Raw genomic sequence first — 26641 nt, 5'->3', positions numbered from 1 at the left:
TGTTTCTGAGGAGCAGTCTCAGTAAGAAGAGGAAAATGACCTTTTCTCCCTTTATCTGACCCTGGAATGGGCCCTCTCTGTAAAAGTACCCCTCTCCGTAAAAGTACCCCCTCCTCCCCCTTTTTGCCTGCTTTGGCAGCAGCTTTTTTGCCTGAAGTATGGAGGAAGTAGATATTTACAAGTTGTTCTCATCAATGTTATGATCCAATAGAAAAATGCACGTGCCCAGCTTTCCAGACCAAGGTCTGCAGCTGTGAAGCAGTGCTAATGCCCCATCATTAGTCACATGCCATATAGACTTTTCAAAATCCTCCTTGGTTCACGGGAGATGAAATGTAAATTTTTAAGCTTCTAACAGCAGAGTGCAGTGTGTTACAAGGAGAAACATACTGTAGTTAGTTTTAAAATATACACGAATCTTTTCTGCCTTATTTTCTCAGCCAGTACGGGGCTGTTTAAATCTTTTTTACAAGCAGTTGAGAACTATGATAGAATTAAACTGCTTTTGGAAAGTTATTTGAATGACCGAATAATTGTTATACCTTTTAGATGATTTTCTTACTGCAGAGTAATGAAGTACATGATTACAGAGCAAGAATAATGTATCTGTACAGCTCTCCGCAGAACTATGAAGCAGAGCCACACTCATGACAAAGGATGTCATCCTGCCGAGTGAGGAATCCTTGGCCCACCAGCGAGACAGAGCATTTCACACAGTTAAAGCATTCTCCATGCCACTGGCGCTCTTCAAATGAGACAAATTTGGCACCTCCGAGAGCTGAAAGAGATTATGAGAAAGAAGATATTGATCCAGTATTTCTGGACGTGGTTCAGAAATGCAACAGGTTGTTTTCTGATGTGATCAGGTTGTCATTCATATAGCAAACAAAGAAGTGAACAAAAATCCATAGTTTTAAATATCCTTTGTTGGCTGAATTGAAGAAAACTTTAAATTTAAATACAGTGAGAAATATTTCAAGCAAAGCCACAAGTTGCTAGTTTTCACATCCCATTACGAGCTCTGAACAGAATAGGTTTATCAGAATGTCCATTCAGGTTTGCTGATCTTCCCAACAAACTCTTATTAAAAAATATTTGCAATGTGTTGATACATATAGATTCTATACACCACTGAGTGAAATTTAATTATTTCCACCTAATTTTCTTCAAGATAGAGTCTTTTGGAGATCATCACATCATGGAGTTCCTGGCATGAGTATCTGAAATAAAACATCACTGTGGTTTTTTTGGTTGGTTGTGGTTTTATTTTTGGTTTTGTGATTTTTTTGTTTTTTTTGCTTTGTGGGGTTTTTTTGTGTCCCCCCCCAAATAGTGATTGCGTATTCATCATTTTATTTGTCCACTTACATATGCAGCATGCACCTGTGACAATCGGTACTCTTCGACAGTTGAGTCCACACATAATAGAATTACAATGCAGAACACCAGCAAATGCTCTCAAAAACTTCAGCTATCATAGGCTAGTGACCTATATGTCTAATTAGAAATCATCTGAGTACACAAGGATGTGTGCAATTTGGCAAGCTTTCTAATTTGACAGGTGTGCACAACCCGCAGGCAGTTAATTCATGTCCAATTTCCTCATATTAGCACTTAAAAACAAAGTTGAAGAAATTACAGACATGAGGGACTTGTGTGCACTGTACTGGGAAGAGACAAAAAAGTGCCTTTTCATATATTTTTAGGGATGAATTTTAGTGCAGAAAGCACTAAATCAAACAATGAAGGAACTCCTTTCGGCAAATAAAACAGCTCCTGAGCAGTCAGGGAACACGTGTGATCAGTATGTCCTAGCAAGACATGTTACATGTGATGGAGAGAGGGTCTTTCTAGCAATTAACTCCAGTGGTCTTTCATTATGATGGGACTATTTTTAATGCTGTTTTCTAAAGTAAAGGTCTATTTGAGAGAAGACTGATGGCTCATCAGAGTCTAGTCCCTCCTGGAAGATGAGACTCACCTGTAATAGGTTTCTTGCAAGCAGCACACTTCTTAGCATACAATTTGCTGAAACAGTCTACACAGTATGGGTATTCATCTTTGGAAATAAACCTTTGTCCAGACAGCTGGGTTTTACACCCAGCACACACAAAGCATTCTTTATGCCAAGGCTGGTCATGGTAGGTCACTCCCCCAGAAGTTATTACCTAATGTATTGACAAAAAAGGACAGAGCAATGAAACAAAGGTCTGAATCTTGAAGGATTATCCAGTCCTTCATAACTCCTTCGGCTTGTTTTCGCTGTTCCCATATGCACAAAAAAAAAGAGTGTAGTCACATCAACTGGTTTTCATCTGAAATATCAACTTGACTAACTGTGGTTGAGCTGAACATGTCACTGGTTTGTTATTCTCTGTTTTCTGTTATAGGATAACATCATGGTTTGCAATAAACAGGTTAGCTTGTTACGAATTTTTTCTGTTACGCATGCTGATAAAGACTTAGGATCAGGCATACTCTCAGAAGAGCAATTCTCAGTGATGGACAGTAAATGAGAGAACCAATACTGAGATTATGGCTAATCTCCGCCTGGAACTGTCTTTTTGCTGTCTCACAACTGAAACAGTATTTTAAGTAGGAAGAAAGGGACAGTAAAGAAGCAGGAGTGAGAGAGAAATGAGATCTACCTTGCCAAAAGAAGGAAAAAAATGGTGTTTATCAGTGTCACCAAACTTCTCATTCCCTGCAACTCACTCACAGCTCTCTACCAGTTATTTCTGATTAGGGAAATTTCCAGTTGCTTTATGGCTTCCATATGTGTCGTAATGAGCTGGTTTCACAGAAGTTGTGAGAGCCTGTGTAGAGAAATTTCTGCGGACATAAGGACGAGCTGTAAGATAGCATTTCTCCTGTCAAGTCACATGCACGACAGTGAATGAAGGAATGAATGAACGAATATAGTTGGAACACGAGGAGAAAAAGTTGGAGAAATTTAATTAAGTAAAAATAGTGGCACCGTCAAAATTCCGTGGGGAATACAGTTTCAGGGAAATAAAGAATAACGCTGGGTGATGTTAGGCAATAAAAAAATTGAAATATTTCCCGATCCCCTTAGCATTCCCCTATTGGGCTACTGCTAACTCTCCTTTACTTTTCTATTAAAATCTCAAAATATCTGGCACAAAATTAAAGACCCCAATTTGGCAATTTAATCTCTTTGGGCTCAGTTATTATTTATGGGAACTGATGCTCGTTTAAGTACTAACATTGTTTTAGCTGTTATGTAGGGGGATTCTTTGTATTCCTAGAATTTTTAAGAAGCAAATCCTGATTATTTCACATAAGCGCTGCTAAGGTTGATGTCTCTAATAAACATAGAGCAGAACTGCTATATTTGCTATGTGATCATTTAATGCAAATTGAAAGCTAGATGAAGACACATGGGAATATATAAAAGTACTTTCTACTGAAGAAAAATACCAGGCAGCAGATTTTTCTTAAATTAAAAGCTTTTGTTTGAGGTAGAGGTTTACAGATAAACAGTAAATAACTTTAGAAATTATATATTATTTCATGAAGTGAAAAAAATTTTTTTTGTTGTTTCCAGAGGGATATAGGTACTAAAGAGTAAGTTAAATTCTTTCATAAAAAGCAGCTTAAAACATTTCCCTAGAGAACGGTATCACACTATTCTAGTGTGATACTTTGAGTATTTTCATCAGTAGGAGACAACTTTAAAACATGAGCAACTGAGGGAGGGAGGAATTGATTTATTTGTATTTGGGGAAAAAAAGAATAACTCATTTGAAATCAAGCCTTCTGGTACCCACAGAGGAAGCATCATGTATTGAACCAGTAGGACTCTTGACTAGTATTATCACAACTGAGTATTACTTGATCTCATTATTGCCTGTTACATTTCAAGATAAAAAAAGCCAGGACTGTGAATGCTTTGCTCAGCTGAGGTGGCTTATCATGCATGTGAATATATCTGGAAAAGGTTGGAAAGGGAGGCATGTTTTTTAAAAATCACAATCAATAACAAAAGAATTCCAAAGTATTTTTTTGGTCAATAAATTTATTTCAAATATAATCAGGCTTATATTAATATTAACTAGAGGGGACAGCAGACACTGTCACAATTGGCTTTCACTGTCTGATGCCAAAAGGAAGACTCTGCTCTTACTTTTAGTTCACCAGGCACTTTACATGATCCAGCCCCTTCCCCCACAACCAACATAGCTTCATTAGGGCAATTTTTCCATTCTACACTTAATTACCTTTTTGCAAGAGTAGCAATGGTGAGCAAATTGCTTCTCAAAACAGGGCACACAGTAATTCTCATTGTCTTTGGTGATCAATGGTTTTGTTCCCAACGGTTGCCGGCAATACTGGCAAACGAAACAGGATTCATGCCAGGAACTTCCCTTAAATTCCATTTTACGGGAACCTGCAAAACCCGAAAGTGAACAATCCACTCAGATATAGCCTTGTAACATGAGTTTCAAATGTTGGGAAGACTTTTGGTTTTTATCTTCTACCTCAGTCTAAGAAAGCACTTATTCTCAATTTAAGAGGTTCTAAGTATGCACTTGAAATTTCAAGAACACATTCAATGCCATATGATCACCTGGCAAAAGATGTACTAAGTTGCCTAAGCTGTGATTTGCAGAGTCTGTCATATGAATCTCTTAGGGTTACTTCTCTGCAAGACACTTCAGTTGCTCAGAGTTTCTCTCAGGCCAGTCAACTCTGATGATGTTCAGATACACAGCACTTTTATAAATTAAAGATTAATTTACCTGAATGTTTAGTACATCTATTAATGTCCTGCCCTTTGTATTGCTTAAATTAAGGCTCCTTCACTTATAAATGTATTATTTATCTTATATAGCGTAAGCTGGCAGGTTTTTTTTTAAAGTAAATATATTTTCTGTGATAAAGCACGTTACACCGTCCCTTCTTATAGCTTGTAATTTCTGTCCCAGATCAACTGTTCTTTTTATCATGTTCAAATTTTGCTTTCGATCCAGTGCAAGGACAGATGCAATCCCAAAAGAAAGTTGCTCAGTTAACTGACTGCCAGAGGAGTTTCAGAGCTCTTAGCTCTGTGTACAGGTGCCCTGTACACCTTCATGTAGATGTGTAAGTCCAAGATATGCTCATATATCTGAGAATGATTTTTCCAGTGACTCTGCACTGCAGCTTTCGCCCCTGCTGGCACCATCAGACTGCAAAGAGAGGTGCCAGGTGCTTTACCACCCTTTCCATGTGAAGAAGAGAATTGCTGCTATAACTGGTTAATCCTGCAAGACCTGTTTCCTGGACTGTGGGGTTAGCAGAGAGAGAAACTGCTGGTTGCATTTCAACATAAAAGGTCTGCAGCTTCCTCCCAGCGAGCAGAAGGCTGACTTCACTACCTTTGCCCACTGAGTCTTTCAACACAGAGCTAGCAAGCTGAAGACAAAGAACGTAATGATTTAGAAACTGGTTGGCATCACCATGCCACTTCAGTTCGCTTAATGTGCGAATACCTACCCTCAGCACTTGCTGCAGGGATTTAGTCTCCTAGACTGGAGCAAAATCTGCAAGGTGGATATATGCTGGAGGAAAGTAAGGCAAACCTCACTGTATTCTGGTGCTATTCTCATCACATCTAGTAAAGAGTGCCTATTAGACAACATTCTTTTAACTATATCAAATTTAAGTAGTGATGAGTGGTACCTGTGATGAAAAGGAAATAAACTGTAAAAGTCCATAGTTGCATCAATGCTACAGGTTGAACCATAACATCAGTGCCCTAGTATTTATACTAAGACTATTTATACTAAGACAATGCTGTATAGCCCAGATCTTACTTTTTGGCATCAAGATCTGCTGAAATATAGAATTCCCACATCACTGCCAAATTTACTGATGTCCTTGGCCAAAGGTTTCCAAACTAGTAGTCATTAGGCTGTGGAAGATAGTTTGCAGCCGGTATTTGGAGTTATACATGTAATCTGTAAAAAGGTTCAGGCATTGAGAGCAGTTCACCGTTCCAAAAGTTAGTGACCCACTCCCCTAAGCAATATACTTCACTTTGCCACATATGGTGCTGTTGTTTCTCTTAGATGCCTGTGAAGAGGCAGCTGTTAGGCAATCTGGCTGCTGTATGAGCTTTACCGGTGTGGAAACGATGAAAGGCCTAGAGGATGTCTGAACAGATGTGATTAAAAGCTGAGAAGTAGTTTGGTAGAAAGTGAAGAATTCTCAGGGTGGGAAAATGAACCCATTGTAAATACATCTGAACTTGTATTCTTTCTAGTAAAAATGCTGATAATGATTTGAACAGAGAATGCCATGGTTTGACATTTTAAGAAAAAAAAATATTTCTGAGTGAAAGAAGTGATAATAAAGCATGTAAGTCATGTCTGATCCTCAAGGTCTGGTCAACATGACAGACAAAATGCAGGCGTCTTGTCTAATCTGGCACTCCTGCTAACGACAGCTCTTTTTGTCTACCTACACTCACAGCAGGATACGCTTCCTAAGAGCTCCAAGCAGAATCAAGGACTCAACATGAACACATTTTACACTGTCTTGAACTCCAATATTCTTTGTAAGGATTCATAAGCCCCGTCAGTGCTCAGCCAGAGGTATCTGCCTGCCCTCTCTTCACTGTCAGGAGGGTACTACACATAAAGGAGAAGTCACCTGAAAGCTGTTTTGAAAGTCAAGGGCCTTGTAGCTCAGTTATTCAAGGATGTGGTTACAATTAAAAATACAGTTTCATTTTTTACCAAAGGTTCCCTGTTTGCTTACCAGGCATAATGGTCTTCTGGCAGTGGAAACACTTAGATGAATACTCATCAGAGTAACATTCAGTACACAGCAAGAGCTCGTCCTTGGCAGCAAAGGGTTTCTCCACCAGCGAGCGACTGCATTTGGCACACTTGAAGCACCCCTCATGCCAGTGGCGGCCTTTGTAGGCCAGATCCTTGGAGAAAGTAAGTCCATGTTAACGAAGACATCTCTTTACAGTGTTTTTATCCCTCAGCTTCTCCCAGAAATAAAGTAACAAATGGAGAGCATTGCAGTGGTGACTCAAAGAGATGACACGTGCATATGGCAGGAGGAGTGCTCAGGGGTGATAGAGGTACCCAGCATCACTGTGTCGGGATACTCTGTAGATCTCTTGCAGAGACCATTAGGAGCTGCTTTGGCACAAGCGACAGTCCTTCCTTATGTAACATCAGAGATATGTTTTTATTGGAAGAAGCATTTTATATTTTACAGTTGGCCTTCAAGGGGAAACAAGTGATCAACATTTTAATGTGCGCAGGCCACCTGACAAGAAGTGCATAGAATCATAGATTCTCAACAGACTTTGAAATGAACTTAATGTATTTTTTAACGTTACTACTTTTTCTTCCAGCTGACAATACATAACACATTTTTTTTTGCAGAAAACAAGCAATTAGTCTCATTGAGAGCAAAGTGATTCTTAGGAAGATTATTAAAAAATCACTGCTTTTGTTTACACCTAATATAACTCCTCCTAAAAACTTGGCAGAAAAATGTTAAGACTCAGCAGGCTTAGGGGATGAGAAAGCTAACAGTATCTGTATGAGACCTCCACTAAGAATTCCAAAAAAAGAGCAAACGGCAGATTTTATTTCTCCAACGTTAAAAAAACAAGGGAAAATGCACCACCACCCCCACCCCCCCAAAAAAATAAACCAGACTGTTCCAGGTCTCCTTTACAAGTAATAAACACAAAAGGACACAAATCCAAACTCCTTTTTCTCCTTTGTCAGAACCTCACCCTGTAAAGTGCTAAAAAAGAAATACGTACCATGCTTCATTTCAGGAGGTGCTGAGCACTTGCCACTTCCATGTGCTTTAGTTAGCACTCTGAACCTTTAAAAAAATAGGCTATTGCCTATTGCTGCTGGGTGAGAGGGCGATGAAGAGAGCCAAGCCTACCTCTAGCACTTTGGCAGAGGTAGGACAACCAACTGTAGGTCTCTGCGTGCTGTTTTTCCAGCTGACTCTGGCCTGTTGCACTCCTTTCTTGTAACTCGTGCTTTTTTTCTCCCAATTTTTCTTTCCACTCAGTCCAAAGACATACATACTTTTTTGTTAATGATCTTTGACATCGGTGGTCTTGCCACTTACTTAATTTTAAAATTTAAATGTGTAATTAGTGAGCTCAGAGCACGTTTTCTCCAGATGACTCTGACTGGAGCTACGTATACAAATTTGCTGTTGAAAAGTGCTGATGAGAGCCTGAGAAGAGTCTTCATCCAAATCAGCATTTTCCTTGGATCATTCCTTCACAGTACTGAGCTGTACTCAGACAATGTGCTTTGAAAACCATAAAGTGCTTTGGTCAGGGAGGCCTCCTGAGAGGCTTATTTTAATAACTTTGTGACCTTTTATTTCAAAAGAACGCAGGCAAAGCAAGCATGGGGAGAAGGTGAGCACTACATACTGAACTTGGCAAAAAAAAATAATGCATTTTGACAGGTTTCAGCTGAACTTAAAATTCAAAGTCAAATGTACAGGCTGCAAATTGAAGTATGGGGTACTGTCAAAGACCACAGATGAACTCATGTTATTAATCAATTTTCTAAAAAAGGGGGAGAGGTGAAAGGAAATCCAAGCCTAGAAACACCACCACTAACATGCCATCTGTGAGATGGGCAGGGTAAGCAAGGAATTAAGTTCAAATTAAAGTATTCTTCATTTCCAAAAGGCAAAGGAAATAATATACAAATTACAAACATGGTTTCTTTTCAGCTTGGCATAGGCATGTCAACACCTACACTAAAAATAATTGTGCAATACTCAAAACATTTTTTTCAATGGACAACTCTCAGAAATTCCATGATTTCATTCAACCCAATCCACTGAATTACACCAGCACCCTGCTGTCCCTCAAGCACTGTGCAGTCTCTGCAGCCAGTGAGTGACTGGGGGTGAAGGAGGGAGCCTAGTTGTAGTCCACACATACATCCCAGTCTTGCCAAATGTTTGAGGTGTATGTATGTGCAGATTTCCTAATCTTTGGCCCTGGAGCTTTCCTATTCTGGGAAAACAGCACTGCTTCTCTCTCCTGTACGTGGATGTACAACAGTTACACTTAGGTCTCTTCACCAGCACAGGGATATGCAGAGTGCCAGATACAGAATCTGCTATTAAAGAAATGGGATTTGTGTGTAATTTAGCAAAAAACAAGAAGTGAAAGCTAAATCTTTACCTTGGAATCACACTCAATAGGTTGCTTGCACTCTTCACAGGGGTTGGCAAACAGGCTGTCATAACACGTAACACAATAAGCGTTTTCTTCTCTTAATGCATACTTCCTTCCACGAAGAGACTGCAGGCAGTAATGACAGTCTGTGTGATTGCTGCTCATTCTGGTGGGGCTCTCCACGTGATCTGGAAAGACGGAAAAATCATGTAATTCAGTGGATGACCATTTGCTTGCCCAAATAATAGGTAATGCTGCTTTACCTATGAAAGTCAGGACAGGCATTTCTTGGTCATTTGCAATGCCCAGGATTTCTAATGCTGGGCTGTTCCATAGCGAATAGGTAGTCTTTAACAACATATACGGTGTATTGCATTACCTACACAAAGGGCAGCAAGAAGGCTGCTTCAGCTTAATCTAATGGTGCTTACACTCAGGTCAGATACCTGAAAATGAAGTTGTCTTCGCATTCTCTATGCACAATTACTGACGTTATGAGCATTATGTACAGGATTGTGAGGTATGGTTTATCCAGAAATCAGAGAATGGAGACAGAAGCTATAGTTCAAAAATTAAACCTTTTTTGGCAAAAGGCCAAAAAAAAAGAGTGGCAAGCACTTTGTGGGAAAAAAAAAAAAGAGTGGCAAGCACTTTGCGCTGACTTTCTCTTGCCTTTCCCACCTTTCTGCCCATTCCTTCCTTTTCGAAATATCCCCACCCTCTCCCTGACTGAACAAAAAGGAAGACAAGGCACTCCAAGCTGTATGGCTGGTTTTTGCATAATCTCAGCTGTGCTGCTAATATTTGGTAGCAGTGTAAGGTGACACAAGTACCCCTGGGTAGCAAACGAGCAAAATATAGAGAGAAATAAACTAAATAAAATCCAAACAAAATCATAACTTAAAGCTATTTCTTTTGTTGTTATTGGAAAAGATTGTCTTTTCTTACATATTTCTGTATTGCCAGGTTCTATGTTGGCAGTGCCAAAATACTGTGAGAGAGATTATATTTCTGTGCCAGACAAGTGCAGGAAATACCACAAATCTACTGAGAGCCAATTGTATGAGTTTCCCATCCTTCAGTTTTCCAGGCTAAAGAGGCTTGGATAAGCATCCAAACCTCAGCTTCTTATAGATCTACAAAGATAAATGTTTTAAGGATTGTGGAGATGAAGACTTATTTCAGTCTCGTTGCTGGTTGGATCATCAGCACTTTGCTAAAATTGGTTCTTGATTTCTGGGAATGAAGGAAGAAGAATCCAGAAAGTTCCCAGTGAAGCGAACCCAGAAACATCTGCTGGACTCATTGGATCGCACTCTTCATAAAACTCATTGAATGTCACTGCAGTCAGTGCCAGCAGTCATAAATTTTAGAGGACTTGAGAACAACCAGGGAAGGTCTCTGAAAATATTTACATATCAGTGACTTTTGGCAGCTGAAATCTTTGCACTTTGAATAACAGTGCAAACTAGTTTAACCAGATGCAAAGCCTGAGACTAAGGAAGAGAAGCATTTGAAGAACAATATTTGAGGGAGCACTTGCCATAACAGAGCTTACATCTAGTCCTTTTGGAATTACTCCCTCATACTTTATTTTATACACTCACTGCCTGTCTTATACCCATGGTTCAGTTTTAAAAAGGCATTTCACCTTTTTCCCGGTTTCTGCTTTGTGAGATGTAATTCAAAATGATTGTTTGAACTATGAGAAAGAACAATTACTGCAGGTCTCCACTGGCACCCATACATAAGGTCAGGCATTTATGAATCTGTTCCTGAAGGCATAGTAATAAGACTGTGAACAGGAGGCAGGGAGAGAGGCTATAATGCTTATCTCAGACCAGAAGTAATGATTTGTTCGTTTGTCACAAGCTATGGAAAACTTGTTGTTCCTGTAAATCAAACATCTTTTGAGTTGAATTGATGTACTGTATTTCTGACTGCCCTAAATCTTTGTGTTAGCCAAGACAGAAAGAAATCAAATAATCTATAACTCAGATCAGTGGGAAACATGCTTGCTTAAAAATATTACAGATGTGTGTTATGTGATATCTTTGGAATGACAGGGCTTGAATCTGGACTTCCATTTCCTTAAGATCAAACAGAGATTTGAATGTGAAATGACTGAACCTATGTATATGAGAAAATGACATCCATCAGCTTTTACGTTTGCGCAACATGACATATAAAAACCACAGCACAGTAATTCAGTGCACAATCACTACATACTCATCGCCAAAATCAAGGTTCAGTTTTGCTTATTTTCTATATTGGGGAAGCAGTATAAATCGGCGACTAGGGAGACAATCAAGGAATGTTTGTGGTTAACCGGGCTCCATGTTCAAGGTCATACGACAGGCTCAAAACTGGTTTTCAGAGGAATTTTCATTCCTTTTTTTGTGGGAGTTAGAGTTATGAACTGCCTCTGAGGACAGATAACCCTGAGTAGATTACCTTTCTGATTTCCTCTCTGCTGAATCCGTACCCCAGCTTCCTAACACAGGTCCATCTCAGCCTAAGAGTGGCTACAGGAAAATCCTAACAAGGAATGCAGGAAGAGCTTATCTGTTATTTACAGTGGTTTCTGTTGTACAGTGCTCACCAACAAATAGCTTCACATATCTGCAGATACATCTCTGTTTTTTCATTCTAATGACTGGTGATAGTTTTTTAAGTTACTGAAAACTCTGCATATCCAACCATTTTCTTCAAAAAGTGGTTTTCCTGATTATTTTTTTGTCTTCCCTGGAAGCCAAGCTGTTCCAGGAAGCCTGGGTTATATACACATACAAGACCTGCTATTGTGATACGCCAGAACGTCTGAATTTGTACTGTAAAAAAACTCCTAAAAAACCTCTACAGATATGAGAACAAAGTGTCATTACTCCTGTTTTACAGATGACAGTGGTGGACTGAGAACATTAAAAGAGTACACCCAAGACCAGAGTCAAAGCCGGGGGGTGTCCTTGAGCTGCTCCTCTAGTAAAGCGCTCAAGTCACCCAAGGCTTAGTTTCAGAAAAAGTCTTCAGGGTTTGACCATGATAATATAAAACCATATTTGGGAATGAAGCAGCAATGGCATAGGAAAAGAATGATGATTTTTGTGAATCTCCTGGCAAAGGTCTGGGTAACCTTTGTGAACTACTTTTAGCATTAGACAATGCAACAAAAAAAGTGAATCTCATCTCCCCCAGCACCACTTACCCTCACTTCAATAAATAAGTAATGGTACAAACACCACGTAGTTAAGTAGAATGTTTTTCTTGTGCTTTGATCTTAATCTCTAGAGAAATATGTTTACTTTAAGTTTGCTGGAATCTAGACTTTGTGTTTTGAAGGTCAGTTAAGAAATCTCTGGAGGTCTGATGCTATTCACTCTCATGGAATGAAACGCTGACTCCAGCATTCCAGCTGCTAACTTGTGTCCTAGGCACAGGCAAAGACTGCGATGTCTTCATTCCTTGGGAAAAGAGGATTTTGTTATCTAAATTGGAACAAAGCTAAATACCATCGATTTTTATGTATCTAGTAGGCACGGATACGTGATATCATTTGTAGTCTTAAAATATTCCATGGGGGAGCAGAGAGATGTTGCCAAAGATGCAAGGGTATTGCAACTGGAGTCCCTGGGGTCAGATTCGAGAATGCAGCAGTCTCATGGTATGAATTATAAAGCAGATGAAAATAAAACAACAAAGCTGGTTAGTCTGCCTGCTGTTCCAGCAGATTAAGATAGAATTTTGCTACAACGAATTAGGAGAGGGACTTTCTGTAGAGCCAAATGTCTTCCTATGAGATGCAGAGCACTAGGAGACTTCCAGTGAAGAAAGCCATAAGAAAATGGTTGTGAAATTGTGAAACGTGATAAATGTGGAACCGTCAGGAAAGGAATGCGTATTTTCTCACTGAAGCTGAAAAGCACAGCCACAGTGTTTATATGTTTCTTAATAATTTATCTTGATATTTTCTATACATGTATGTTAATCTCCCTTAGGTTATACAAACATAAAAAGCCCAGAAACATTAATCCTACTTAGATGGGAATGAATATACATAGACATGTAGGTATACACATAAGTGTAAAAATATTGTTCCTTTTGCTTTAAGGCAATTCTAATGGACTATTTCCCGAACCAAATAAGCCTGCATCATCTTTTTCCTTAAGAACATACAATGAATGGAACAAGGTTCTCTATTAGGGAGTCATAAAGAAAGAAAAAAGGTGGTAAAATAAATCATTGCAACAACACTGAAGGATAAGAAAACCAAACTGATCTATTATGAAGCCGTCCCAGACACCTCTTTATTTTCAGTTAAGTACCTTTTTTTATCTTGGAATGTGGTTTTGCATGAGTTTTCTGATTTTATTTTCTCTATTTTTTTTTTTTTGAGAGCTGATGAACTATTAATAACATACATTTGCAAAATACATTAGTGACTCAAGGTTACAACTGCATTGTAAAGCTAACAATATCATTATAAGGAAAAATTTCTAACAATATCATTATTTTATAAATAAAAGTTTCTAACAAGATTCTACAAGGAATTGTTTCCTCATTTCAAAGATCACAGTTTCTTGATTTCTCTGGATGCCTGCTGCCTCCCAGAAATATGTTATTAGACCTAATAAAAGTCCTCTAAAAATCCTAAAAATCAACTCACAAGGCAGTTAAGCGCATGCTATATTTTCAAAACACTGGCAATACCCTTGCTTTATCTCTTTCCCCCCTCAGAGTAACTGCGATTTTCCCAGTGATAGGTTTAAGTTATGCTTGAGTGTTTAAAGATACTAGAATTTTATGCTTTTCTAAAAATGGCTAGAGAAGCAATAGGAACCAAGAGCATGTATTACAGATCGAGTCAAAGTAAGTACCTACAAGAAAGCAGAGACACAGGTGTTATTTTGCACAAGCTGTTTTGTCTCCGTGGCACAGCAGAGTAATACAAAGTCAGGTTCTGGGAGCATCTGAGTGGGTGCAGAGCTCTTGCTGACGAAATTCTGCTTTAAGCCACCAGGATGGGTGCCAACCAGGACTGTGCTGTAAGAATACGACTATACTTCTTTAAGGTCCACAAGTGACATGATTTTGGTGGACCCGCTAGGCAAAGCAGCTCATTTAGAGGCTGATCTGGTAACTGCACCACACTGCATCGTACTGTGTTTACACACCCCACGACCACAAGCGAAAAGGGCAAGAGCTCTGGCTTAACTAGGGGATTGAGCATCCCAGGAATTCTGTTTCACCTTAATTGGTATTGCTGTCTGCTTTGTTTATACCATGCAAACTCAAACATTGGTGTAGTCATCTAAACTCTCGGTACAGCATAATTTGCTACTTACTCAAACTCCAAACTAGGACAAAATAAAGCAGTGAAAGTAGCTCAACTAAGCGTTTACATCCTATGTCCCTCAAACTATCTTTACTAGCTACAGAGAGGTTTGGAATAGCCTAGCCCCATCGCCTCTATGGCAAGCTAGGTATTTCCTTGAATTCACACAGAATCACAGAATGGTTGGGGTTGGAAGGGACCTCTGGAGATCATCTAGTCCAACCCCCCTAACAGAGCAGGGTCACCTACAACAGGTTGCACAGGACAGCGTCCAGGTGGGTTTTGAATGTCTCCAGAGAGGGAGACTCCACAACCTCTCTGGGCAGCCTGTTCCAGTGCTCCACTACCCTTAAAGTAAAGAAGTTCCTCCTCATGTTAAGATGGAACTTCCTATGTTCAAGCTTGTGCCCATTACCCCTCATCCTACCACTGGGCACCACTGAAAAAAGACTGTTCCCACCCCCCCGGCACCCTCCCTTTAAGTATTTGTAAGTGGTAATAGGATCCCCCCTCAATCTTCTTTTCTGTAGACTAAAGAGACCCAAGTCCCTCAGCCTTTCCTCATATGAGAGATGTTCTAATTCCCTATAGAATTCAGCCACAGAACTTTCACCAGCAGCATCCAGCTTGTCCAATACAACTTGCACCTGCTACCGAGGTCAGCCTAAGCAATTTAATTGGCAAAATTCAAATTAACGGCTCTGTATGCATCTCTCCTAATGGATATTCTTGCTCTATTATGAACCTTGCTAGCAAAGCTCAAGAATTACCATCACAGTAAACCCAAGTAAGTATGTCAAATGTAGTAGCTGAAACCAGTTTTTTTTTTCAAGAGATGGACAGAAAATTGCTAACTGGCTACAGAATTAAACCTAGAATATTTGCTGGATTTATTTTTTCCTTTTTTAACTAATCAGCACATGTCAGGGAGTAAAATTTGTCATTTAATACCAGTAACGCACCGGTGCCCAGAGATTTCAGTCCGGAATAACTGGCCCTGTTATTCTGAACACAACAAGCTTGGCTGATTAGCAGTATGGCTGGGCAGTAATGCAGCTCCATGTTTAAGTAGAGACAAACTGTCTGTGGAGTGCTCGGTATTGATTCAAGTCTCTCCCAAGCTATTACCCAGGAACAGAAATCCTTTTCATCTGCTCAGATTCCTGGGTGCTGTCAATATCTTCACCAGCAGCAGTACATGAAAAAAGTAGGGTTAATTCTAAGGCGTAGCATTCAATCTCTTTTGTTTTTTTTTCCCTGAAATTGTTCTTACCCTCTTTTTTTACAGGTTTTCACATAGTGTGGTAGAGCCAAAATTTTCTCCTGTCTTCATGATGGAGCTCATTCCTTTCTGACTACTGTCAGTTTTACAAAATAAAGTGAAGCCATGAAATATTTCAGCTGTGCATTAGTGTACCTTTTAATGTAAAATCCTGGCAGTATTCTCAGTCACACTCTCTATAGCAAACCATAAAACAGGTTTGCGGATTGCATCTGGTACAAAAGGGCCACGTGATAAAGTATATCCAAATTAGCTGCTGAGTTACACACTTGGAAGACATTTAGAAAGTTTTAAATTCATTAGCTTCAGCTGACCTTGTTCCAACAGCAAAACAGCCATGAGCCTAAGATGCAGATGAGAAATTATTAGTGAATCCTAGGTACAATGTTAAAGGAGACAATTTAAAGTAATGACATTAGTGGGGTACCCCAGGGGTTGATGTCGGGGCCAATATTGTTCAACATCTTCATAAATGACCAGCACAATGGGACAGAGTGCACTCACAGCAAATTGGCAGATGACACAAAACTAAGAGGAGTGTCTGATACACTGGATGGGTGTGCTCGCATCCAGAGCAACCTCACCAGAAGAACTGGGGTTAGAGGAGTCTCATGAAGTTCAGCAAGGGGAGATGCAAAGTCCTGCCTCTGGGGAGGAACAACTGCAGGTACCAGCACGTGCTGAGGGCCAACCAGATGGAAAGCAGCTTTGCAGAGAAGAACCTGGGGGTCCTGGTGGACACCAGGTTGACCGTGAGTCGACAATGTGCCCTTGTGGGTAAGAAGGCCAACAGCATCCTGTGGGGCGTTAGGCAGACCATTGCCAGCAGGTCGAGGGAGGTGATCCTTCCTCCCTGCTCAGCACTGGTGAGATGCGTCTGGAGTTCTGGGTCCAGTTCTGGGCTCTCCAGCATAAGAGAGATATAGAGCTACTGGAAAGAGTCGAGTGAAGGTCCACAAAGGTGATTATGGAACTGGACCATCTCTCCTATGAGGAAAAGCTAAAAGAGCTGGAACAGTTAAGCCTGCAGCAAGGAAGGCTCAGAGAGGCTCTCATCAACCTGTACAAATAGCTGAAGGGAGGTAATGAAGAAGAGGGAGACAGGATCTTTTCAGTGGTGCCCACTGACAGGAGAAAATGCAACAGGCACAACCTAAAATACAAGGGATTCCATTTTAATGGGAGAAAAAAAACTTTCTCTGTGAGAGTGGTTGGACACTGGCACAGGTTGCCCAGAGAGGCTGTGGAGTCTCCATCCTTGGAGTTATTCAAAACCCAACTGGACGTAGCCCTGGGTAGTAAGCTTTAGGTGACCCTGCTTAAGCAGGGGTTTGGACTAGATGATCTCCACAAGTCCCATGCCACCTCAACCACTCCGTGATTCTGTGGTGGACCACAGAAAGTTTATCACTGCTGTATGATAAAAGGAGGGTGAAAGAGTCCACAAAACCTCAGTATTCCCTTATGGGCACTTGAGCAGGAGTGGGGTCATTCCCATAACAAGAAAACAGGTCTCCTGTAGATGACTTGTTGAAATTCCATGCCTAAGCTAGACATGTGCGTAGTCTAAACACATGAGAAATGCTATTGCTTTCAGCTGTAATACTTACATGTTTGAAGCCAAATGCACGCTTTAGAACTTTGCTGCCTATGTCCAGATAAGATCCAGAAAGATATTTTCAAAGAGAAAAAAAGTATATAAGCAATTAGGTTCTTCATTACAATTTATGTCAATGTTTCCTGACATCTCAAATCTGGTAGACATAGTCTCCAAATCCTTCTCAATTAAAATACACTCATGGAATTCCACCAATTTGGATACAGAGAAAAGAGCAAAGGAAACTAGTGATTCTAGATAATTTCTGTCAAAGAAAAAAAGTTTCAGTGGATTCAGCATTTCCACAGGGAAAAAACACTTCCAATGTTCTATGGTCTCAGCCTCATGTGAAACTGAGAGACACATATTATTTTCTGTGTCATCACTCAGTGTGAACCATGACGAACATGTCCTTTGTCAACCATTCTGATAAGAAACCCTACAAGAGACGGCTGGGCAACAGTGTGCTCATGAGGAAAGTTTCCTAATCCCTTTTAGAGGATTAAATTCATGCTCTGAAACTCAAGCATTTATAAGCTTCCAAAACTAATATAAATTAAAAGAAAAGTTATTGCATCAGGGTATTTTCGGAGGAAGAGTTTTGCATTAAGATTGATCCAAAATGCTCTAATACTTTTATTTTTAAATTTTTGATGTTATTTAATGGAAAATATTTGCAAATAAAGAAATACTTAATGGAAAATATCAGTTTGTTTTAGAAAAGTAGGATTCATGAAAAGTGAAATCTGACTGAAAAATATCGGTCTAAAATGGATCTTAAATACTCAACAGAAGTAAAAGCTTATATTTGATTTTTGATATAAAACTAAGCACTTCATTTGGAGAAGCAATTTTCTAGCTAAATTTCTTTTATTCTTGGAAAAAAGATGGGAATCTGAGTTAGAGTCATCCCATTTTGAGAGAAGAAATTTGGTAGCAAAAGGACATTTATGTTAGGGTGGGAAGCAATTAAAATGGTGGGAAGGTAAAGAATAACATACTGTACTTGCCTGGAAATATTACTGTATTTTTGTACTATCAACCTACAACCCAGCAAGTACTAAATATCTTTGAAAGAGAAAAAGAAACATTAAATATTTTGGGGGTGAACTTGTTGGGATGAGAATTGATCACTGAGGTCATAGCTGATCTCTGGCAATGAATACAAAGTCTTCCCCACCACTCTTTCTGCCTCACCTTTCCCGTCCTCTTTCCTGCCTCCACCCTCATCTACAATCCCCTAATCATGAAAAAATACTTTTTAAAGTGCTTAAATGAAAAGCAAATTAAAGTTACAGATGAAGAGATGTGCTGAAGTTCTGATCTGAGACTTTTACCAATGAGTTCATCCCCAAAGTGGAAATCAGAGCAGCATTTCTGGGTGAGCTCTGCTACAACAGCGTCTGCACGTCAAACATCTGCCTCCTGATTCCCCTCTATACAACACACTAAAGTCAAGATGCCAGCACAGCGGAGCAGAAGTCCACCAAGGAAAAAGCAGCATCTTACAATATAGTAACCCCAGTGGGCAGGGACATGTCTACCTGAAGGTGACACAAGCTTGCCTTTGGCACTGAAAGCTTTCCTGGGGAAAACAAGAGCAATAGGAAATGATGCCTGTGATACAGCGGGGAGTGAAGGGCTCACAGGCCATGAAACGAAACAGCCTTGCCACTAACAAGAGGTAACAGAGCTTCAACAGGCAACACTGACTGCAATCTTTAAGATCTTAATAAAAACTAGGCCATTTCTTGCCTTTGCAGATGCATCAACTGCAGAGACTGGATTCCCCCCACCCTCACATTTTATTTCAGGGGCAGAAAGGCAGATGAAAAGTACTGTGTCTCGTGAGAATGGGTATATCACATGAATTAAAATCCTTTTACAACAACAAAAAAAACCCAACCCTACAACTGACTACACAGTACAACTTTTTTCTAGCTGGTTCTTTAAAAGCCTGTGACCTACTTTAGAACTGCTTTAAGAAATAAAATGAGCGGTAAGAAAAGGATGAACAACAGCAGCAGCAATGTTAGCAGCAAGCTAAAATTGGAAGAGATTTTCATTACCCTCTTTAAAAAAAAAAAGAAAAAAAAAAGAACTCCTAGCCCCCAAAACCAAACATAAAACCCCCAAGTGGTAGTAAAGCATTTGCTGCAGTGGCACAGCCTTTTCCTTTTCTCTCCCAACTGCACTGTGCCAACCTGACCTAGTTTTCTGAGGAAAAAATTAAACTGAGCAGCAGCACTTTTGTAATAAAATATGACACCTTATCAAAATGAACCAAACCTAAAGATTTCTAAGCTCAGCCCTGTTAAAAGATTGTTGTGAGCTAGGTGGGATTACAGCTTAGGAAAAGCAAAGGCTACTGCAAGGAGTATTGGTATGCAAGATCCCAACTTTAATTATCATCGTTCCCAAGTATTTAGATTTTTAGGCCCAATGAACAGCAAGTTTTGCTTCTTGCAGAGCTCCATCTGTCTTAGCTGCCACCTTCTTACCAAATTTTTCAGTGAAAACAGAGATGACATGGTTCTGCAGACAAGCCCTGGACTGCTTATTATGGCAACAGGAATCATAGTTTGTGAAGCCGCTGCTGTGTACAGGCTAAGAAATGCTGGCAACGGCAAATGTAGTGTATATACCCTCTCTTGACATTGCATGTGAGCTGGCTGACCATCGCTGTGGCAGTCTCCTCTTCGTGGAGAGGAGCTCTATGATGCGCCTCCATGGAGCTTCCCAAGGGATAGCAGGCTTCAGGATGGGTAGTCCTAAGGGGCAGGGTCAAACAGAGAAGGAACGGGCAGAAACATTGAGTAGAGCCAACAACAGCCTGACCTCAAAGCAAGGACTACCTACACACTCTGGATTTTTACTGACAATTAACACAGTAAGCATTGCTACAAGACCCAGCAGTAATGATCCTCTGGAATTGCAATCTCTTTGGAATACAGAGATGCAATAATAACACAGCCTTATTAAAATACACATGCATTTCCTGCATCTGCTAGGTAGACCATGAAAGGTCTAATCTAGTGGAGAAAATCTGAAAGATCTGGTACTTTTTGTATTCTACTACTTTTACAGTAATGAACTGGTTATACAATATAACGGAGACGGAGAGCGAAAAAGGTTTCCAGGAAAGCACAGAACAACCAACAACATGAAAATACGCAGTGGGTGTTCCTAAGCAGGCTTATTTCACTTCCTTCTACTTCCCCCTAAGTGTTACACAAACACTCGCTTTGTCTTCTCTTAGAACAGGACCCCAGAACACTTGCCTCTGTATGTAAATGAACAGAGTTGAATAGTTTCACTCAATTCATGGATGTCAAATTAAGTGATTTATTATTTTCTGGATTCGTTTTTTAACTCTGCATGTTAGGGTTGGGGTCCTGATACCTATTGGGGAGCATAGGCACAATTCACTTACGAAGTCTCAGTATCTGCACCAAAGTTGTAGTAACAAACAAGTACAATTTGGCCATGTGTGCACTTCACTAAAGATGCAGAATTATAGCAGGGTGACGTTTTCCTTTTATTCTCTGCCCTGTATTTGTTTTAAATGTACTGTAAAGCTGGAAAACCTTATTAGGTTAACTATGCAGGTGCATCTAAGGGCAGGCTGCTGGTCTTTGGGCTGGGGGAAGAAAAGAAAAAATATTCAGAGATACGTATTCTTTTACGATATGTCTTATATTCACTGCTGATAGTAAACCAGCACATTTCATTCCAACACAGCAAAAGGATATATGACTCACTACGTATACACTCAGTTCTAGAAGAGAGCTCACAACAGGACTTCTGAAGGCAGTGAACCCCTTTAGGAGTGGGGCTGATGGTACAAAGGGCAGGAAGTGGAAGTCTTCAGCTCCTTGTTCATCCTCTCCCAGGGAGGAAAAATAACGGAGTGTTACTAGGACTGAGTATAGAAAAAAATGTTGGGTTTGGTTTTTTGGTTTGGTCTTTTTTTTTTATTTTATTCTTTCTTTCTTTTCTTTAATATGTGGCTTTGTGCATCATCCATAAACCAGAGAAAAAATGTTAATTGAAGACCTCTTGAGTCTTGAGCAGTTGAGTAGATAATGATGCCCTGTTCGAACAAGATAGAGTATATCATGGCATCAACTCTGTTTTAACTTCAATCCTCGTGTCCTGTGAGCAGCAACATCGACCAGCCCTTTGAGAGACTCAGTCCTGGGTTCTGTTCATATCCTGCCAGTGACCTTTGCCATGCACTTGGAATCTTTGTGCCTCTTACGTTACCTGTTCTGCCTCTTATGAGCTCAGGTCTGCTGAACAATTATGCAACTGGGTACCCTAACATTTCCCTTAAGCTTTAAAATCTCTGTGCCAGACATTAAACATATTTCTTTCTATTTTAACACAGCCTATCTTCCTAAAAGTGGCTATGATTTAAAATTAGACCCTGCAATGAACAGACCATGGTATTCTGTCTTTCTTTATTATGATGCGAGGTTACTGACCTTCAGTTACTGCCCTGCTGGGATTTTTGTAATGTCCTGGCATGCAAAAAGCTCCGTTTTTGTTTGTTTGTTTTTGGCATTATAACTTTCAGAGTGACTTTCTTTTTATGATTATAAATACACACTATCTAAAAGCTGGTGCCAGTGTAGGGTTGCCCTATTCTGACTGAAGGAAAATTAAGGCTAAAGTTTACCTGAACACCCAAGACAGCCAACATTTGACTCAGACGAATAAAAACCACCAGTAAAGCCTTAGACTTCTGGAAGAAAATGGGTAAGAATGAAGAAATTCCTTTCTAAGCTTTAGGAACCTTTTAAGAACATGCTATTTAACTCAAAGATGTCGTGGAACAATGAGTCCACTGAAAATGGTAAAGTCTGTTCAAGTGACAACGTGAAGCCTGACACGTAGCAATTGCAGAGCAACCATCTTTGCAAACCTAGTATGGAACTGACTGGTTTCAATACGAGATGATGCTCAGAGTCCATAACTCTGATCCTCTGTGAGGAATAACGTCTGTCTGAGGAGGAGGAGAGTGGTAAGCAGCAGCAGAAACTGTATTAACGAATAAATGCGGTTCAAGTCCATTTTGCTAATTTATGTTAAATCTGATAAATGTTTTTAGTAAAAATTCTAAGCAAGTGATTAAACAAATTAAAAAATCTGCTACTGTATTAAAAAAAACCCAGCAAAATGTTTTGAGGTTTTAATTTGCTGTTTCTCAATGCTCTTCAATTTTCAAGCACCAAACTAAACAAAGATTGACAATTAGAAGATCAGCATGAAACAGTTTTTCCTCTGATCTTTTCTTTCTTTTTCATGCAAATAGAAGCCCAGACTCGAAGAACTCTAATTATGCCACAATTTGGCATGTTAGAATACATAAATGAATCATGATGGGGCTGAATTTGAAACTGGAAGAGCTCACGTGAGGAAGACTGGGTTCCTGCTAAATGGATTTACAGCCTAACGCTGTTCTGGGCTTCTGATAAATAGAATTATAACCTAATACTCTGAAGTATTTTACAGCCTTCCTTTCAAAGGTTGCAGAATGCTTTTCTAACAACAATAATGAAGTAATCCTAAAACACAGTTGTCAGATACTTGTCTACAGAAAAGGTTAATTACTCGTCAAAGCAAAGTAATTGACTTGTGCAAGGTCAGAGAGTAAACCTGAAGGAGTGGGAAGAAAAGCAGCCAGTCAAAACGCCTTTGCCATTGGGTGGGTTTCTCCTCAGGCTGTATCCGTGGCGCTGGCTCCGGGCAGTTAAAAGCACTGTACAAAGGTTGCGGGGTGGTCACCTTCCATTGCTAGAGGTTCTTCCAAAATTAGCTGAAGCAATAAAATGTTCCACTTGTGAACTTTGCAATTGTCATTAATTACTCTGAAGTTATGATCAATATTTTTACGCAAACTATTCTGGGTGGAATTTTTTCCAGTTCTGTGTCAAACTTCTTAGGCCTACAGTGGTTGAGAGAATTCCTAATTATGAAGGATTTTCCAGTCATTTGGGGTTGTTTCCAGACAACCACATTTTGGATAACATGGGTTTGAGCTCCTTTCCTTCTCCCTGGTGTAACAAACATGGTTTACAGATGGGGAACCGAGGCACAGAACAACTTGCTGGAGGTCACTCTGGACTGAATTCTCATCTCCTGCGTGTGTGCTCTGTCAACAACTAGTCACTAGTCAACTAGTTCTCTGTCACTAGGTCATTCTTTCTACCGATTCTGCTATCTATGCGCAAAGACACATTATAGAAAAATGAGTATTTTTCTGAGTTATAAAGCACCCAAGTGTGAGGCCAGCAACAAACTAGGGCAGCCTGTTCGGATCCATTATCCGTAGTATGCTGAGATGTGCAAGAATTTACCAGTCCTTATACACAGACCTAGAAAAATTCAAACTCGAAGGCAACGATGGCTGAGAAGAAAAGTAACCTACTGGCGTGAATGAAGTAGAATCAAAGAAAACTCCTAGTCTAAGAAAGGGAAACAAGAGGGGATTATAGCTGATGTATACTGTACAATACCAGAGAAGAATGGGGGTATTCACAAAAGCTAACCAAAGCCTACTGAGGCTAATAAATGAGGCGCTTTTTGTAGCTAAAAGAGAGAGATAAAGTCCTCTCCAGGGTGATTTCTAGCAGAAACTTAATTTAGCCATCATTATAAAGGTAACCAAGGGAGATTAGTTCGCCTTTGTAACCGTCTTGTCTCTCACTGTCTCTCTGCTACAGAATTTTACGTTACGCAGTTTTATGAGCTTGTTTTTCCTATATCAGTTCAGTGGTTTAGCAGTGACGTTTGCATATTTCTATAAAACCGTCCTTATTTCATCCCTCTTACATTTTACAGGAAAATACAAACGCATGAAACCAGGAGTTCGCAGCCTCCTTTCTCGCTACAGCTGCGCGCCCTGTTCCCAGAAGAATGAATTCCGCTGCAGGAGTGCAAGTGGAGCGTCAGCAGTGTTTTGCCATGCCAACTTCCAAACTTGGGGCTCTAGAGATTTTAATAGAAAAGCTGAACTGCAAATGATTAATTTTACGAGCATCCTAGAATTAGACGTAAGACATCATCTCATCCTGAACTGGCAAAGAAGCGTGTGGAAAAACTCAGGTCGGTTTTATTCCCCAGGTGACCTAACGACCTGAACAGCACCTAGAGCTTGTTTAGTCGACAGGAGGGCTGCCCATTCCAACAGGGTCAGAATTCCACCCTCTGATTTTGGGCTTGACATTTGGAAGCACACCGCTTCAGATTTTCCCATTTCTTTCTCTCTGTCCATGGTTAGGCAATGATAAAAGTTTTTAATTTTTTTTTTTTTTTGAGAAGTAAAACTCAGATATGGAAAAAAAAGCAGCAAGCTGGGCTTATTGGTATATAGCCCACAGAACATATGTCTTACCGAGTCAACCACAAATATACACTTTGTAAAATATGACTGCCTGCAAATAACCTGGAGATACCATAGGTCACAACTGATCAGAATCTCTTTCAAGCAGCTTTTGATGTCATTTTGCTTTACTCCCACAAGAAGGTTAGTATGCCATCTTAAGTTTCTACCCATTACACAACTTTGAATCAAAGTGACTTTTGTGACACTGCAATAAAATTACATGGCAGGACCATCGGCAATCTGCTATAACGTTAATATATAAAATCTGTTACAGCCTGTTCTGTTAAAATACTCCAGAAATGTCAACCCATCACACAAATGAAAGAAATATACGGGTGAAAATATCAGCCACAAAAAAAGAAAAGGCATCTGAAACTTGTTTTCTAAATGTAAGACATTTTTTGCTCATTTCCAAATATAAAACCAGATCTATTGACAACAGGGACAGTTAAATAAATATATTTTCAAACATTTATATTATTGAAATGGAAATTATATTTGATAATTTTGTCTAAATTTAATTGTAACCTCATTATCAAAAAGACTGCCGTTAGGAAATCAGGTAGCAGTACAAGTAATATACCCAGATTTTAATTTAGGAAATCTTTCCACTATTACCCATACTTCTTTTTTAATTCTGCAATATAGGCACACATTTCCAGCATCATTTCAGTAAACAGTGGTAGATCCTTTTAACACTACTCTTTCTCTTCAAATTCCAAACCTAAATAATGATCCTAAAAATGTGATAGCTAAAAGATAAACCAAAGTGTCTTATGGAGAGAATTGGAGACAATACTTGATTTTTATAACCAGTCAATGTAGTGCTATAAACACCAGCTTGGAAACTGATTTTTACGCCAAAAAAACAGCAAGAACAATCCATGTTAGGCATTAAAATGAGTTATGCTAGAAACAAGTGACTTACCTTATCAGAAAAGCCACGATCTAGAAAGTTTTCTTGCAATAGCAAATAGCTATGAAAGCTTAGTAAAAACGGTGATTCAAATGTCACAGGAAGCGGCACACACTTTTTTTTGTTGGCTTGTTCTTTGGAGTAAACAAAATTAATCCTCATCTCATTACAAAGGAAACCCCAAACAATGTTCCCGTAAATTAATGAGTGAGCCAATTAATAAAATGAAAACAATTGCATCCAAAAAGAAAAAAAAAAAAAAGTGTGGCATTCCTTTTGGTACACAAAATCAAAAGTTTTTGATATACGTGTAGAATTCTGCATCTAATTTAATTAGCAATTTTGAGCCTGAAGAAAAATGTTCCTGCTTACTTGCTCAAATTGTTCAATATTTTATATACTACCACATTTAAACATTATGAAATAAAGGAATAATGGGAAAGAGCCTCAATACTCACATTTGGTTTTAAGCTGCTTCTCGTGGTAACTTGTGCAGCAAAATAAAGGAAGAAATAATTACACGTCTTCACAGAAACAAGCATTCATCAAGTCCAAAAGAAACAGAACGCTTTGCCAGAGCTATTTGAGGGTCCCATCAGAATTTGGCTGGACGGAGGAAGGCTGAGGGTCAGTTTGTTTCCCTTAGACCTCATGACATGCAAATAGCTGGCTGCCTCACCACTGAATCAAATCATTCTTTGACATATTGTGTTTACAAATTGCAAATACATACCATGTAGGAGGTTCTTAAAGGAACATATTTCAGGCAGTTGTCAAAAGGAAAAAGGCACTCCTGTTAAAAAACTAAAGAATCAAAACCCCGCAAAGCCCCAAACTGTTTAGTACAAGAACAAAAGGAAAAAAAAAATAAAAGGAAAAGGAAAAATAAAAGATGGATCATCATTCATTCCCAGATACATTTTGG

The 26641-nt window shown here is 39.5% G+C and overlaps 1 protein-coding gene across 1 annotated transcript; it reads right to left on the bottom strand.

Moving 5' to 3' along the window:
* Window positions 1–541: 541 nt before the first annotated feature.
* Window positions 542–26200, bottom strand: FHL5 (four and a half LIM domains 5). Its single transcript, XM_009889005.1, has 6 exons — window positions 26175–26200; window positions 9206–9376; window positions 6766–6940; window positions 4242–4411; window positions 1982–2168; window positions 542–778 (listed from the first exon to the last, which is right to left on the bottom strand). The coding sequence occupies exons 2-6, from the start codon at window positions 9362–9364 to the stop codon at window positions 627–629; spliced, it is 843 nt and encodes a 280-aa protein (XP_009887307.1). The 5' UTR covers window positions 9365–9376; window positions 26175–26200; the 3' UTR covers window positions 542–626.
* Window positions 26201–26641: the final 441 nt, after the last annotated feature.

Source organism: Charadrius vociferus, unplaced genomic scaffold, assembly GCF_000708025.1.
Source record: "Charadrius vociferus isolate BGI_N301 unplaced genomic scaffold, ASM70802v2 scaffold166, whole genome shotgun sequence".
In the NCBI taxonomy this organism is placed as follows: domain Eukaryota; kingdom Metazoa; phylum Chordata; class Aves; order Charadriiformes; family Charadriidae; genus Charadrius; species Charadrius vociferus.
Note: the sequence above shows the minus strand (reverse complement) of the source record. Positions and strands in the feature narration are given on the sequence as shown.

What these genes read in the sequence shown, in the direction of transcription:
- FHL5 (XM_009889005.1), bottom strand. Translation starts at nt 9,364, where the DNA reads ATGAGCAGCAATCACACAGACTGTCATTACTGCCTGCAGTCTCTTCGT. An exon ending in ATTGCTACTCTTGCAAAAAG is followed by an intron (nt 2,169 to 4,241) that starts GTAATTAAGTGT and finishes TCAATACATTAG; the next exon opens with GTAATAACTTCTGGGGGAGT. An exon ending in TTGCAAGAAACCTATTACAG is followed by an intron (nt 779 to 1,981) that starts GTGAGTCTCATC and finishes AATCTCTTTCAG; the next exon opens with CTCTCGGAGGTGCCAAATTT.